This window comes from Tupaia chinensis, unplaced genomic scaffold (genome assembly GCF_000334495.1).
Source record: "Tupaia chinensis unplaced genomic scaffold, TupChi_1.0 Scaffold000002_1, whole genome shotgun sequence".
Classification (NCBI taxonomy): Eukaryota; Metazoa; Chordata; class Mammalia; order Scandentia; family Tupaiidae; genus Tupaia; species Tupaia belangeri.
Window position 1 is genome coordinate 3,169,949 of NW_006159428.1, and position 16,020 is coordinate 3,185,968.

Here is a 16,020-nt window from a genome sequence, read left to right on the forward strand (position 1 = left end):
TTATTTCTACCTCTCATTCTACAGCAAATAAATAAATAAATTTTGAAGTTCACAAGTTTATAAAATATCTAATCAAAGGAGATATTTTACCTTACATAGAAGTTGTTAAAATATAGTCCCTTTTTGACATATTTCTCCAGAAATCATATAAAAATACATGTATCAATATATAATTCTAAAGTCGATTTATTTATTTTTTTCTGAGACACATACAGGCACCCTGCCACATTCTTCACAACACGGCCCATCTCTAGCCTCAGTCAGCATGGATCAATGGGTGCATGTGTCTGCTTGGTGGGTACAGGGAGACCTCAGGACGTGAACCTGGCACCCTCCTCTGTGAGTTCGACATTATAGGGCATCGGGTTAGTACAACACCGCCCTCTGGCCCAATGTCATAGTCTTTAGATTTATGAACACATTTAGTCTGTACCACTTTGAAAGTGTTTTAGATCACATTTATTGTTTTGCATATAATAACTCAGACATTTATTAATATTTTAAAAAACTCAACACAAAGTAATAAATTCAGCTTCCTTTCCCCACAAAAATGGGAAATATGTCTTAGTAAAGGAAAATTTTAATTATTTTTACACACCAGTTGGTTGTTGGGACTTACAGTTCCTTGAAATATGACATCAGCAAAAATAATCAACCTTAACCAATTAGTACGTATAAGAAAAGTTTACAGTACTGTAGTAAGCAGGAAACAAAAAGTGATCATATAACGCCTTGCTTTAAAGTAACTTTCAAACAGATAAACTAATACAGTACACTTCATCCCAACAACTCAGAGCCTATTAATAGAGCACTTCTATACAAAAAAATATAACAAAATGATACATTTAATGCAACAACAAATTAAAGGTTGTCATAATATATGTAACTTAAATACCCCACCCCCATTTACATAGTGGCTTCTTATTCCTTAAACATAGAAATTCTGCTCTTCACTGTAGAAAGACGAAGTCCTCTCATCAAAAGGCACGCTTATCTGGAAGAAAAAAAACAACTATAAATGCCTCTTCTGGAACATGTTTAAATACATTTTATAATACTCAGAAAGATTTGAGGGAAGAAAGACTATAATTAAAGTATTGAGTCATAAATAATTTTTTTTTTGGAGAGGTTTTTGCTATGGGGGAGGGGTGTACTTGCCAGACAGAGAGAGACGGAGAGACAGAAAATGAGAAATCACCCCCTCAGGGGGATGGCCACACCGCAATCCCTTCTCCATTCTCCTCTCAGGATCTTGGGCACGCACGCACACACACTCGGTGTGAGTTTTAAGCCATGGGGTCCGGGACTCGAACCGTGGTCGACTACATGGGAGTCCAGCGACATAGCCATTATGCTAACTGCTGGTCCCTAATCATAAATAATTATAATGAAGGATACCGATAAAAGAAATGACTGTTTTGTCTATATTAATTATTTCAGATATTGTCTTTTGAATTATAATTCTAACTTTTCATAGGTAATCTATATATAAGTACTGTGAGAGTTAAGGTCTATGTCACATTCAAATAAAGGTATACTCTTATAATATTCATATATGACTAACTTAAATATGCAATAGATACTACTATAGTTTCTGTAATGCAATCCTTTAACTGACTAAACACTTAGACATGAGAATTAATTGAAACTAGAGGCCTATAAATATACTTTGTGAAATAAAATATGCTTCAGACATTTATAACATGCTAACAACAATTATCTGTAGGGGAGACAGGCTTTTGGTAAACACATACAATGGGGAAAGTTTGCCCATTTTTTTTCTCTTACTGACTAGCTTATGATAATATAAAGTTATATCTTCATCACACACATTTTTATAGACCTTTATTCTATTTATGCAACTTTTTTTTTTTAGAGTTTTTTGTAACAGGGCACATGCACTTGCCTAGGAGAGAGAGAGAGACAGAGACAGTGCGAGGCAAAGTGAGAAATCACCTCCCAGGGAAGATGGCCATGCTGCAATCCCTTCTCCATTCTCCTCCTGGGATCTGGGGCACATATGCACATGCATCTGGCATGATTTTCAAGCCACCATGTCTGGGACTCAAACTGCAGTCAGCCATGTGAGAGTCCAGCGACATCACTTTGTCTTCTGCTGGCCCCCTATTTATGCAACTTTATCATTATTTAACCTAAATCCTGGCTTCTAAGAAATTTCTGGTTTTAAAAACCATCATAATCAAAAATATTTAGTTAATCCAAAGGAATAGTCAAAGGTGTACACATTTTACTAAATTTATAAATCCTCCTTTATATTATAATCATCAATACTATTTAGAACTTCATTGGAGATATGACTGAGGATGAATGATGTTCTTTTTCATTCTGTTGTTTTATTTGAATTTTAAACAATTTATAACATATCTCCAAATGCTCCAAATGATTAGTTTAAGTTAGTGATCTAACATATTTTGAAAGTAAATTTAAGCTTTTAAAAAACATGTCGATGGTTATAAAAAAAGCTATAGTTAGATTCCATTTTCACTCAATTCTAGTCCTTTTAATGTTGAAAGGCATGATTATTATAATAATGAATTTATGTATTAGGGAAAAAACCCAATTTATAGAATCGAAATTTCCTTTTCATATAGGAGGAAAATAAAACAAAATGAACTGAAACTAATCTGAAATCTATCACTAAACTGTGTTTGAATTTGGACCACTTATGAAAACCTAAGGAATACGAACCAGTAGATGTCATAATGGTTACGACTCTGGATTCCATGTAGCTGACTGCAGTTCGAGTCTTGGACCTGGTAGCTTCAAACTCATGCTGGGCACATGTGTGTGCGTGCCCAAGATCCGAAGAGAAGAGAGGAGAAGAAACTGTGGCATGGCCACTCCCCCTGGAGGGGGGGGGGTGATTTCTCATTTTCTGTTTCTGTCTCTCTAATGAGCACATGTGCCCAATAGCAAAAATCTCTCTTAAAAAAAAAAAAAGAAAATCTAAGGAATATCAAGCAAAGACTGCCACAAGGTGAACCTTTTCTGATAGAGAAATACCTGTCACATGAACAATGTCTTAATGCACGGCCTCAGAAATACATGTTAAGTCTCACAATTAACCTCAGAACATATGTGAATAAGCAGAACTGTCAGTAATGATGTCATATTACATCATGTCTAACAATTTCTTGAATGTAGTTATATATTTTACAAGACTGTATGACCAATCCTCCCACTTAAGAGAATTATATTTCTAGAGTGGGGAAGTTAGGACTTCCTCAGAATTCCAACTGGGTATTTCCAACCTGTCTAGTAGCTACTGTGTGCTACGTAGAACCGCCATTCCCCAACCCCTGCTCACCATGACTAAACTATAGGCCTAATACTGAGGACATTCTTCACGCACATCTCCTGTAGAAAATATTTTTAACCCATCATCTTCCAGCCTGAAGCCTAATCTTTGATTATATCCTTTTAATTCAAATAATGACAATATCACTTACAAAATCATCATTCTAGTGGGATGTGGGCTTACCTCTAACTACTTCTCATGTCCTGAGTGGTGTGTAGCACTTTTATCTTGTTTGTCCATCTGTCCTTCTTCCTTCCTTATTTTAAAATTTAAAAAGTCCTTATTTATTTCTTGCATGAGTGAGCCAGAGAGAAAGAAAGAGAACTACACAGACAGGGACTCTTTATTTTCTGTTGGAGAGGTTTTTGCCATAGGGCGCGTGAGCTCGCCAGAAAGACAGAGAGAGACAGAGAGACAGAAAGCGAGAAATCAGCCCCCTGGGGGTATGGCCATTGCTGCAATTCCGTCTCTTCCATTCTTCTCTCGGGATCTTGGGCATGCACGCACACGCGCCCGGTGTGAGTTTAAGCTACCGGGTCTGGGACTTGAACCACGGTCGACTACATGGGAGTCCAGTGACATAGTTGGCCATTATGCCAACTGCTGGTCCCTGACAGACAGGGACTCTTGACACAATCTTCAGCCAGGTCAGCATGTGCAGGGAGGCCACGGGACCTGAATGCAGGACCTTTCCACATGGATCCAACTGTATTACTGTGCCAGTGTCTAGTTTCTGGTCAAGGTTTTTAAATTTCTTCAATGCTTAAACTAGCTTCCATCTGTACTTTGGTACTTCTCACCTTAATAACTGAAACCCTCTCAAAATATTGGACTCTAGTTTTTTTCAAACTCTAATTCATCTTCACAAAGTCACCAGAATCATCTTCTAGAACATAGCTGTGATAGTATCACTCCTTTACTCAAAAGCATTTGATGATCTCTGAATAGTTTCACAATGAAAAATCTGCATCCTCAGTTTTTCTTATATACACACACACGCACACACATATATATGTAAGCACACATCCTACTAGAATGATGATATAATATATACATATAATATTATCATGTTACAATATATGTAATATTATAATATATAATATTATCATGTATATATTACATCATGACTTTCCTGACTTGGCTCTAATTCTGACAAATTTCTCATGACTCCACCATATACCCCATAACCTAGAGACACTTACCATGCATACCTTCTTATACAGGGCCATATCTTGGCTCATGCTTTCAACTTTGTTTGACATGCAACTTTCCCTCCTTCCTATGTTTTTATTTGCTTATCATACATATTTTTAAAAATTATTTTATTTAACTTTTATTATCATCATTATTTTCCAATTTGATCAGAGAGAGAGAGAGAGAGAGAGAAAGCAAGCCACCAGGTCCGAGACTTGAACTGTGGTTGGCCATGTGGGAGTCCAACGCCCTTAACCACCATGCCACTTGCCGGCCCCTATCGTACATATTTTTTTAAAAATAACTACAACCCAACTATTACATCCTCTGTGAAACCTAGGTTGCTACTCAGGTGCTCCTTCTCTGGGAACTTGGAGCAGTTTGAAAAAATGTGGAACATTATCATGGCATGGGAAAAATAGCCAAGGTATCTTTTTAAAAAAATTTTTCATTTATTAATTCATTTATTTTTACTTATTTACTTATTTATTTAAAACTTGACTAGAGAGGGACAGAGTGACAGAGAGAGGGAAAGTGAGAAATCAAGCTGCCAGGTCTGGGACTTGAACCATGGCTGTCCATGTGGGAATCCAGTCACCTTAACCACCACGCCACATGCTGGCCCCAATAGCCAAGATATCTTAAGACACATATTTTTTCCCATTTTAACATCTGTGAACTTGGGAGGCATCTTCTTTTGGATAGCATCTAACAACTGCTGTCAGACAAGTGGGGGTTCTTACGTAGTTACGTCTGTGTGTGCACAAAGTTGGTCAAAGCTCTCTGTACTGTCACTTCCTCTGCCGTGTATGCACTGTCAGCATTACCAGATTAAGTTCAATGATGTTTCAAATACCTTCCAAAGTATTCTGTCACGAATCTCACTGGAATAAAAGCTACTGCTTATGTAAAAATAGACATGAAAGAGAACAGTAAGCTATAAATATTTATCACTGGAACAACAGCATCAATTCTATTTTTGACAACAAACAAACTGGCCTCTAAAAAGGGAAGATACTTCAACAGATGAAACTCTGCTCACTGCTGTTCCGACAGAGTACTTACACTCTTAAGAGCTCCAACCGCAAGCGGAAGTTGCCAAATTTTTCAGAAGGGATGAGAGATGTAAAACTATCAGCAGGCTAGTATAAATGACTCCTGCATCACTTAAAACTATCATTACATCACTCTATAAGTTGGCATTTATTTATTTTTTTCTTTCCTAGTGATCAGCTTAAAATAAGTGTTATAGATGAAATAAATAATCATGCAAGTCTCCACAGACACAGATCAAATTGCAGTTAAGGGGGAATAATTTGGAATCATTTTATTAACAGTGTCTAAATCCTGAATGGACACTTTAAGCTGGAAATAGTGGAACTAATAAATATTAGTAAATACAAGTTCTTTACAATTAACATATAAGATGCAGAAATATTAAATATATTATGTCCTTGCTCAACCATATTCTATGGTAGTAACATATAGAAAAAGTACAGATGAGAGGATAGTGCTGATAAGACATAGAAAGGAACGAGGGATGGGAGCAACAGAGAAAAAGGAGGAAAAGGAAAAACAAAAAAAGAGGAAAGAAAGAAAAATATAATTTCCTGTTCTCTGATTTTAAAACCACAAATAAAACTTTGGAAATCACTAAGAAGGCAAAATACCTTGCTTAGAAAGGTAGCTTGAATATATGGTGGAGTCTGCCCTATGGCAAAAACTACTAGAGGCTGGAGGGTTGTGGCATTAAGTCCATCTCTCTCTCTCCCTCACTATCTTTATCAATGCACACAGTATTTTGGGTCCAGCAGCTGGTGAAATAGTTAGGTCGCTATACTGTCAGCGACTGTAGTAAACTGCAGTTTGAGTCCTGGACCTGGTGGCTTAAACCTGTATGCCCAAGATTGCAAGAGGAGAATAGAGGGGAAGGGACTGTGGTGTGGCCATACCCCTGGGGTGTGATTTCTCATTATCTGTCTTTTCTGTCTGTCTGGCCAGTTCATGAGCCCTATAGCAAATCTCTCTCTCTTAAAAAAAAAAAAAAAAAAAAAAAAAAGAAAGGTTAGCTTAAATTCTAGCACCATCTTAGTGAGTTATTTGGGTAGTCTAAAGTTGTTTTTTCTTAAAAAGGGTATAAAATGTTTCCAAAAAAGGTTAAGGATTACCTTTTTATGGTAGTCTTCGAGACAAAAACAGGTAAAGCAAAGCTTACAGTGTCCCAAAGTAAGAAAGACTTTAGTGATGCAGTCTAACTATATTACTTGGTGGGTGACTTATTAAAGAATCAAGATTTAAGAGCAAGTCAAAGTAATTCAGAGATGTAAGTTCAAAAAGCATTTGATTTCTATATAATTGTACCCAATGTTCCTCATTTACCATGGTACATCTCAGCCACGAAGTGTTTAGTCACTGAAATCTGAAGATTAGATCAGATGTCAAATGACCCATTTTCTACCATTTACAGAGTTCCCACTGGACACACAGACACACAGACACACACACACACACACACACACAGCTACTCTGATTATGGGAAGGAATTCCTTCTTCTAAAAAAACAAACAAATAAACAAGACACCCTACTGGCATGCTCCATGCTTTATGCCACACTCCCATTCTCCTGCATACGTTTTCTCTGGAAACAGCTACTCAGGAATAATTCCTCAGAATCCATGTCTTCATTCTATCACATCCCCATCCCAAATATCTCTTTTGTCAGTTGCCAAATTTAACCTAAAAATGTTGTAATTATATAGTGACATATTATAATCTGTTTATTACATATTTATTCTCTGCATTTGTTTGCTAAAAAATGGTGTAGGTGTTGTTCATGATAGAAGGCATGTGTACCTGAAAAAGAGACAGAGAGAGGAGACCTTACACAAGGTCTGGTAATACCATGACCACTCCTATGGTCCTCCAGCTCACCAGGATTGGAGCATACACACAGGCCCAGTTTTTTTCCATGCTGACTGGGACAGAAACTTGATCCGTGGTTGGAATGTAGCTTCTAGCTCTGCAGTCTAGTACATTACTAACTGCTCCACAGAGGTAGAAACCAAAAGAATGTTTTATTTTTGTTGCTGCTGGTGTGTGTTTATGTGTGTGTGTGTTTGTGTGCATGTGAGTGAAGTGGAGCTAAAGTTAAGTTTGGAGTTATCAATTTTTAAACAAACTGATTTCTCAATATGGAAGTAGATATGGCATGGGTTCTTCCTCCTCACCCTCTTTTTGCCAAAACACAGGTGTGAAAGCTAAAATTATAGCAGCCACATATCCAGATAAGATAAAAACCAAAGGAAAAGTTTGAGAAAATTGCAGATATTGATCTTGTCCTCTAAAGGTTATTGAATTAACACCAGGACCTACCTACTGCAGACTGACAACAAGAAAAAGACTTCTGAGTCTCTGAAATGCTGGTTTACTATTACTTGTAGTAAAGACGTTATTCACCCCTACTCACACTCTGAACCACTATACTTTTGTATGATATGTTTCTATGATGCAAAGCAAGTGTGTAGTACTAGTACATTTCATAAAAACCTCAGTGTGACTATTTTCCAAGTGTTAAAAATTTTCATTTTTATACATCATATTATACAATGATATGATTTTTAAAAAGGCATTATTTTAAGGATAGCTTAACAGCTAATTCAGAAAAAAACTTAAAACATTAAAATGGTAATAAAATATTAACATTTGAATGGAAAACTATTTGAGTACAGTTAAAAGTATTATTATTGATTGTTTAAATAAATGAACAAATACTAGAACAAATACTAGAATCCTTGAGTTTTTTCTCCCAGGTCCTGTGAAACAAGATAGGATGTCTTTAGATTGTATCTGACAGGCACTATCTGACAGTGCTAGGAAAGGATGATGTCTTAATAATGGTGCTCGGGACTTTTCATATCCATAAAGTTGAGGTGCTGGTCCGGGTGTCATTTTGCCAGCTTATCCAAATACAGCAACCATACAGTGAGTGACATTCCACTCCCATGTCCTCCCACCCCATCGTACACATTAATGTTTTGCAGTCCAGGCAATTAGAGCAGGAATAAGTCCTGAGCCAAAGGTCAGCAGTCTTATTAAATGGATCAACTGTTATATGAATAGAAACTCGTGATTCATCTGTTCAAGAGGAGCTTACACTGAGTAGAATTAGCTTAAACCACCTCAATCACACATCTCTGTTCTAGATCTGGGCTGTCCAGCACAACAGCTACTAGCCAAATCTGGCGATTTAAATTAGGATATTAATTAATTAAAATGAAATAACATGAAACATGAAGTTCCTTAGTTATACTAGCCACATTTCAAATGCTCAAGTCATGTCTGACTGGTGGTATTAGATTAGTGCATTGTGATGTCTAATTACTAATGAAACAAGGGAGGATTTTTCCTATCATTTAATGTCCACTGAAAAGTACACACACACACACAAAATGTACAGAAGTTCTCTGCTGTTACTTGTTAATGTAATGACATAGGTGGCATAATTCACTTTAAAAGGAGAAAGTATGAACTATCCTACACATCACTGGGTGTCCTAGAACAGAAATTTCTTTCTAACACGAACATTAATACTTTAATACACTGCTATATTCTACTTAATTTGAATAACCTTAGTGTTTATTCTGATAAATTTAACACAGTGTTTTAAAAATTAGAACAATTTTCAAATCAGTAACTGTTTGAATAAGATCTTTTTAATGAGAACTTCTGCCTAAATACTTATACTAAATCTGTTTCTGATTTGCTGATGTTAATAACCGGGAAACATTTTATGGCCAAGTAACATTGAATACAAAATGTAATGAACACATACAATACAATATTAAATTTAATGAAGCAGAATAGAAGTAGTCAGAGAGCAAATTTAGGGCTTTTTAAATTACATACTTGGCAGAAATGATTAGACTAGCCTTGAAGTGACAGAAGTACTAGCTTTTAGAAGCTGTTACCAAGATTGTCAAAATATCCCCTAGTGTACATTATACAATAATAACAATGCTACCATTCAGTTGAAATCAAGCATAATAGCAAAAAGGTATTGTTTTTATTGGTGTTGTATTGTAAACCTGCTTTAAACTTACATTTTTTTGAGACTGGTTTATAAGTGTTTACCTCCAACATTTTTCTTTGAGAAAAATAATAGTAAGTTTTAGTTAAAATAAGTTGCTTCTAATACTTCATCAGTTTTTTCTGAGAGCTGAAGATTCCATACAACAGTCAAAGAACTGAGATTTGTTTTTCGGTTTTATAATTTTTTTGTACAAGATATTTTAATAACTAAACAAAAACACTGCTTCTACTATATAATAGATACAGTAGTAATGGCGGTCAACTACTAAATATTCATCCCACCTCAAATGGTAATTCTGAATTAATCTTGGTACTTTCATATTCCTTCCCAGGTTTTAGTTTAGAAATGAACAGATGATAAAGTACTGACCAACTACATAAAATAGTGAAAACAATAAATAATTCTGTTGGAGGCCTTCTGGGGAAATATTTTTTCTCATTCGTAAGAGAAACACAGGACAGCCAGTTTCTACCTCCTATTGAAAGTTACCCTCTAGCTTTGACAGGATCTGTTGGTAATGTCTTATTACCAGCCTAAGAATGAAGCAAACACATGAAGATAGGCAGAACCAAGAGAATCACAGAGAGGAGTCAGATCCCTGAGATTCTACACCTAGAGTCAGCCCTAAGTGATATCCTACTAATTGAAATAACAAATTTCCTTCAGGAAATTTAGATTCAATTATATATTGCTTCAATGTATTGGCTTGTTGGAAAAGTTATGATGTACTTCTCATGTTTTTCTATGTAAAATGTGTTATGACTTTTTGATGACCCAATAATACTAAGAAACAGTGAAAATAATGGCCCCACAGCCTAACGATCAACATCAATCACTGTTAATATCTTGATATATTTAAGAAAATATTAAAAATACCCTTCTCAGAAAACTTAACTACAAAAAGCTTGTTTTATAAAATTGTAAGCAAAGAAATCACTTACCTCTTTGGAAAAGATTTTCTTTTTGATATATTTATGCATGGATTTTGGAAAATAAAGAGGAATTCATTTTATAAATAAACAATTCATTTTAAAAATAACATCAGTAAGAGATGAACCAATAAGAATTAGTAGAAGTTCTACTGTAAGACTAACATGTTTTTGCCCTAAAATTGAAAAGGTAAATAAATCATACCAAATATAACAATATAAATTCCTCATTTTGGGGCGGTCTTCATTTGAAAAACTGGGAGTTATGGAGAGTTTTGTACAGAAGACAGAATGAACAGAATTTTGAAACACTTTCTTTTAGGTAAAAATCAAATAAATATTAAACAAATGGAATGAGATTGCAGCAGGAGAATTCTAAGTTACCTAAATTCTCTGAGTCTCAGCTTTCTTATCTTTCAAATGAGAGCAGTTCAAACTACTTTAGCAAGACTATTAGACCATTTCATAGTAAGGCTAAAAGTCTATCACAGCATTGGATACATCATGCACTAACAGATATTTACAAAAAGCATCTACTACAATCACTCCTTCTATAGTGCTGTTAGACTCTTCCACCCAGGCCAGAAATAATTTATCCTTTCTAAGAAAACCTATACAATTTACATAATTGTTCTTTTTAACCCTGGCTTTCAGGTATTTGAATATGTTCCACCCTAATACAATATAGGTTCTTTGTTTCTGGAAAAACTGGGTATCCACTTGCAGACAGATGAATCTGGATCCCTATCTCTCATAGCATTGACAAAAATCAACTCAAAGTGGACCAAAGATCTAACCCTAAGACCTCAAACTATAAAACTACTGGTGGAAAATATTAGAGAAACTGGGAGACACTGGGGTAGGCAAAGACTTCTTAAATAAGACACCCAAAGCACAGGCAATAATTCCAAAAATAGACAAGTGGGATTACATCAGATTAAGAAGTTTCTGCACAGTGAAAGACACAGTAACTAGTGTAAATCGAAAACCCTTAGAATGCGAGAATATTTTTGTAAAGTATGCTTCAGATAAGGAACTGATAACCAGAATACACAAGAAACTCAAGTGGTTTACCTAGAAAAAAAAAATGACCGATACAATTAAAAGATGGGAAAAGAAGTTGAACAAACAACTAAGGAAGACATACAAACAGCCAAAAAGCATATGAAAAAAAAAAATGCTCAAATCCCTCATTGTAAGGGAGACACAGGTCAAAACCACAATGAGATACTACTTAACTCCAGTTAGGGGCTGTGGTGAAAGGGGAACCCTCCTACACTGTTGGTGGGAATGTAAATTAGTCCAGCCACTGTGGAGAGCAATATGAAGGTTCCTCAAAGATCTACAAGTAGAACTACCATATGATTAAGAAATTCCATTACTGGGTATATATCCAAAGGTCAGGAAACAATCAGAAAAGTGCTTACACATCTGTTTATTGTCGCATTATTCCCAATTGCTAAGACATGGAACCAACCCGAGTGTCTGTAAGCAGATGAATGAAAGAAGTGTGGCACATATACTCTACAGAATACTACTCAGTCATAAAAAACAAGACCCTGGCTTTTGATAGAAAGTCGATGAATATGGAAGATCTACTGCTGAGTGAAGCAAGCCAGGCTATGAAGACATCTTATATCTCCACTTTATACTGTCTGTCCACACTCTATGATGGAAACAGAAAGATTAGAGTGTATAGAAGCATGGAAAATGGTTATGGATACTGGATACAGTGCAGTGTGGGAAGAGGGTAAGAGAAGGAAGAGAGTGTGAGGCAAGATATTAAGGAGAAAAATAGAGAGGAAAGACATTCATGAGATACATGAATGGAATATCATCTGTTGATGGTAATAGGTATAGTATTCTCCCCTGGACTGGTGTGAAGTGCATTCATGATGGGAGACTTCACTTTACAAGCTATGTGATGTATAGTTGTTAAATGTATAAAAGAAATGAAAATAAAATAAAAAAGAAAGAAACAAAAGATGAAGCAAATCAGAATAAAAATAGAGCCAAATACTTGTTATTTAAAAATTTAAGATGGTTGGGACAAGCAGTTAGCGTAATGGCTATGTCGCTGGCCTCCCATGTAGTTGACTGCGGTTCATGTCCCAGACCCGGTGGCTTAAACTCATGCCAGGCGCGTGTGCATGCGTGCCCAAGATCCCAAGAGGAAAATGGAGGAGAAGAGATTGTGGTGTGGCCATCCCCCCTTGGGGGTGATTTCTCACTTTCTGTCTCTCTGTCTGTCTGGTGATCGCATGCACCCTATAGCAAAAACCTCTCAAAAAAAAAAAAAAATTAAGATAGTTGGAATTTGGCTTAAGTAATTTGAAATATAATATTTACTTCAAGAGCAAAAGCCAGATCAAAATAATCGTTTAAAAATAATATTTCAGGTTGGAGACTTGTAGAACTGCATGTTTCTGCATTCCTCAGACTACAGTATTTTACAGTCATATTTATGAAGTTTATTAATCAAATATATTGGTTTATATCTTAACTGTGTGCTTACAAAGCTTTCATAATGTTTTGAACTGGTTGAAATGCTATTTTAATAGGAAAAGGTACATTCCATTTAGGAAAAAGTTAATCTTATATCAACGTTACTATATTTAATTAGACAAGTTAATATGCTTTCCTTAAGTGGGTTTGCTACAAAAATGGTGTATTTATTAAATCAATATTTTAAAGTACTTCTATAACATCTTCAGTAGATCTAAGAAAAATTTATCAACAACATTAGAGTCATCAAGGGAATCATCCTTTTAGTTCAGTGATAAATCCTAAACTGAAAAACTTTTATGTTTCCTGATATTCTTTGATGATGACTTTTACTAGCTTTTGGTTGACAAAAAGATGTGGCTAATATATAACCAGTACCATAATATATAACACATGCAACCATAGTCACCAGAGGCTGTGCTGTAAAAATAGTTGTAAAACTTACTCCATCCAATGCAGGATACTTGTAGCAGTCTTGGCAACTGAATGGAGTTATTTATAACAACAATAATAGCAAAGAGATGTCACACTTCTCAACCCTCTGCCTATTTTACACTGTATTTTTAAGAGTGTAAGATTAATGTAAGATTAATGTAGCTATTAGAGCACTTGGTTTTAGTAGTCAATGGAATCCAAATAGGAGCAATAACCTATAGGAGGTGAAAGACTAAAATAGGAAAAATTTAATGATAAAAGAAGGCAATAAATAAACAGAAAAGGAAATCCTGCTTCTCAACACTTATGTCAAACACAACTGCAGTTTTACTTTTAGCTTTTACTAGCAAAATTTTTCAAATATTTAAGTAATATGTATAAAATATTAGATTGTCAGAATAGTCATGTTGAATTTTTACATAAATACTGAAAAACAACTCCATATATAAAAAAACATATAGACTTATATGTAGATATCTACATATATATTTATGTATTTAAATGATCATAAGGAACAGCAGTTTTGTGAAAATTATTCACATAAAATTACTCACACAGTTCATCACTTCAACAACTTTCTAAAATTTATTATGAAAATTTCTATAAAAATACAATTTACCAATGAAACGAAAAGAAAGAAAATCTGAATAGCCCTATATCTATTAAAGAAATTGATTTCATTACCAAATGTCTTCTGGAGAAAACAAAAAAAGTCCATTCCTTGAAGGTTTTTCTTATGAATTCTGATCAAATAACGAAGAAAAATAATGCCAGTGATATACAAATGTCTTAAAGGACATAAATGCAGGGCTTGGCCTCATGGTATAGTGGTTAAGAGAGCCAAGTCCCTCATGGCAATCACATGGTTTAAATCCAGCCAGGTGGCTTGAAAGCATGCCAGATGCATGTGCACATGTGCGCCAAAACATGACAGGACAGAGAAATGGAGAAAGGATTGTGGTGTTTTCTCTCTTTCCTTCCCTCTTTCCTAGTTGAGTGCCCCCAACCTCAGGCAAATTAAAAACAAAAACAAAACAAAAAACTTAAAGAGATCACTTCCCAACTCATTTTATGAGAACTGCAAAACCCTAATATCAAAATATTATGAATATACTACAAAAAATACAGATATATATATAGATATATCTATATATATCTATTTCCAACATGGTTGACCAGGGTTCAAGTCCTAGATCTGGAGGTTTGAAAGTCATGCTGGACACACATGCGTGTGTGCCCCAAATCCCAGGAGGATGATGGAGGAGAAGGGACTGGAGTGTGGCCATCCCCCCTGGGAAGTGATTTCTCACTTTCCCTCTCACTGTCTCTTTCTGTCACTCCAGCAAGCACACGTGCCTATGGGAAAAGCCTTAAAAAAATGATTAGTTCTAACAGAAAGTTTGTTATTTAACATTTACTGTTTTTTACATATATGATCATATCTTCTGCAAATAGAGATAATTTTACCTCTTTTCAAATTTAGATATCTTATATCTTCTTAAAGTAAAAATATTTTGTGTTTCCTTCTTAAGGTAAAAATATTTTGTGTTTCCCCATTGGTTGTGTTAGTGATGAGCTTTATATATATGACCTCTATAGTGGTAAAGTTAAGTTCCTTTGTAACTATTCTGGTTTGAATTTTTGTCATGGATAAATGTTGAACTCTGTCAAATGTTTTTTCTGTGTCGGTGAATTTTTTCTTTTACTTTGTTAATTTGGCATATTACATGCATTGCTTTGTGTATGCTGAAACATCCTCACTTTACAAGGAGAAATCCCATTTGGTCATGCTATGTTATTGTCTTAATATGCTGCTGAATTAGGTTTGCTGATTTTGCATCATTGCTTATTAGGAATATAAGCCTGTAGTTTTCTTTTCCTGTGATATCTTTGTTTGGCTCTTGTATCAGGATAATACTGGCCTTATAAAATAAGCTTTGTTTGGCTCTGGTATCAGGATAATACTGGCCTTATAAAATAAGTTTTAATGTTTCTCTTCTAGATTTTGGAAGAGTTTGAGGAAGACAGATATTAGCTATCTTTGAATGTTGGTGTAATTCATCTGTGAAGTCATGGTCATGGGCTTTTACTTTTTGAAAGGTTCTGGACTACTGATTCAATATCTTTATTTTTTCAAACTTTCAAATTCTTCCTGATTTGGGGTGGCAGGTTTCATGTTTCTAGAAATTTATCCATCTTTTTTCTAAGCTGTCAAATTTGCTGGCGTATAATTGTCCACAATAGTGTCATGATTTTTGCAGCATCCATGGGAATGCCTTCTTTCCATTTCTCATTTCATGTATTGAATCTTAGTTTAGCTAAAGGGTTTGTTAATTTTATTTATCTTTCAAAAAATCTTTACTTTTCCATTGTTTTTCTAATCTCCATTTAATCTATTTCTACCTTAATCTTTATGATTTCTTTCCTTGTTCTAATCTTGGGCTTAGAATGTTCTTCTGCCTCGAGGTATTATATAAAGGTAGGTTACTTGAGATTTTTCCTGCTCTTTCTAAATAGAGGCATGCATTGCTATTAATTTCCCTCTTAGT

General features: G+C 35.1%; 1 protein-coding gene across 1 annotated transcript in view; it reads right to left on the reverse strand.

Annotated features, from left to right (window-relative positions):
* Positions 1–233: 233 nt before the first annotated feature.
* The window catches only part of FAM174A (family with sequence similarity 174 member A), a 58,020-nt gene continuing 42,233 nt past the window's right edge, over positions 234–16,020 (reverse strand). Inside the window, exon 3 of the mRNA XM_006139791.3 lies at positions 234–994. Coding sequence (XP_006139853.1) covers positions 991–994 — 4 coding nt within the window. The 3' untranslated portion in view covers positions 234–990. The remainder of the gene's footprint in view (positions 995–16,020) is intronic.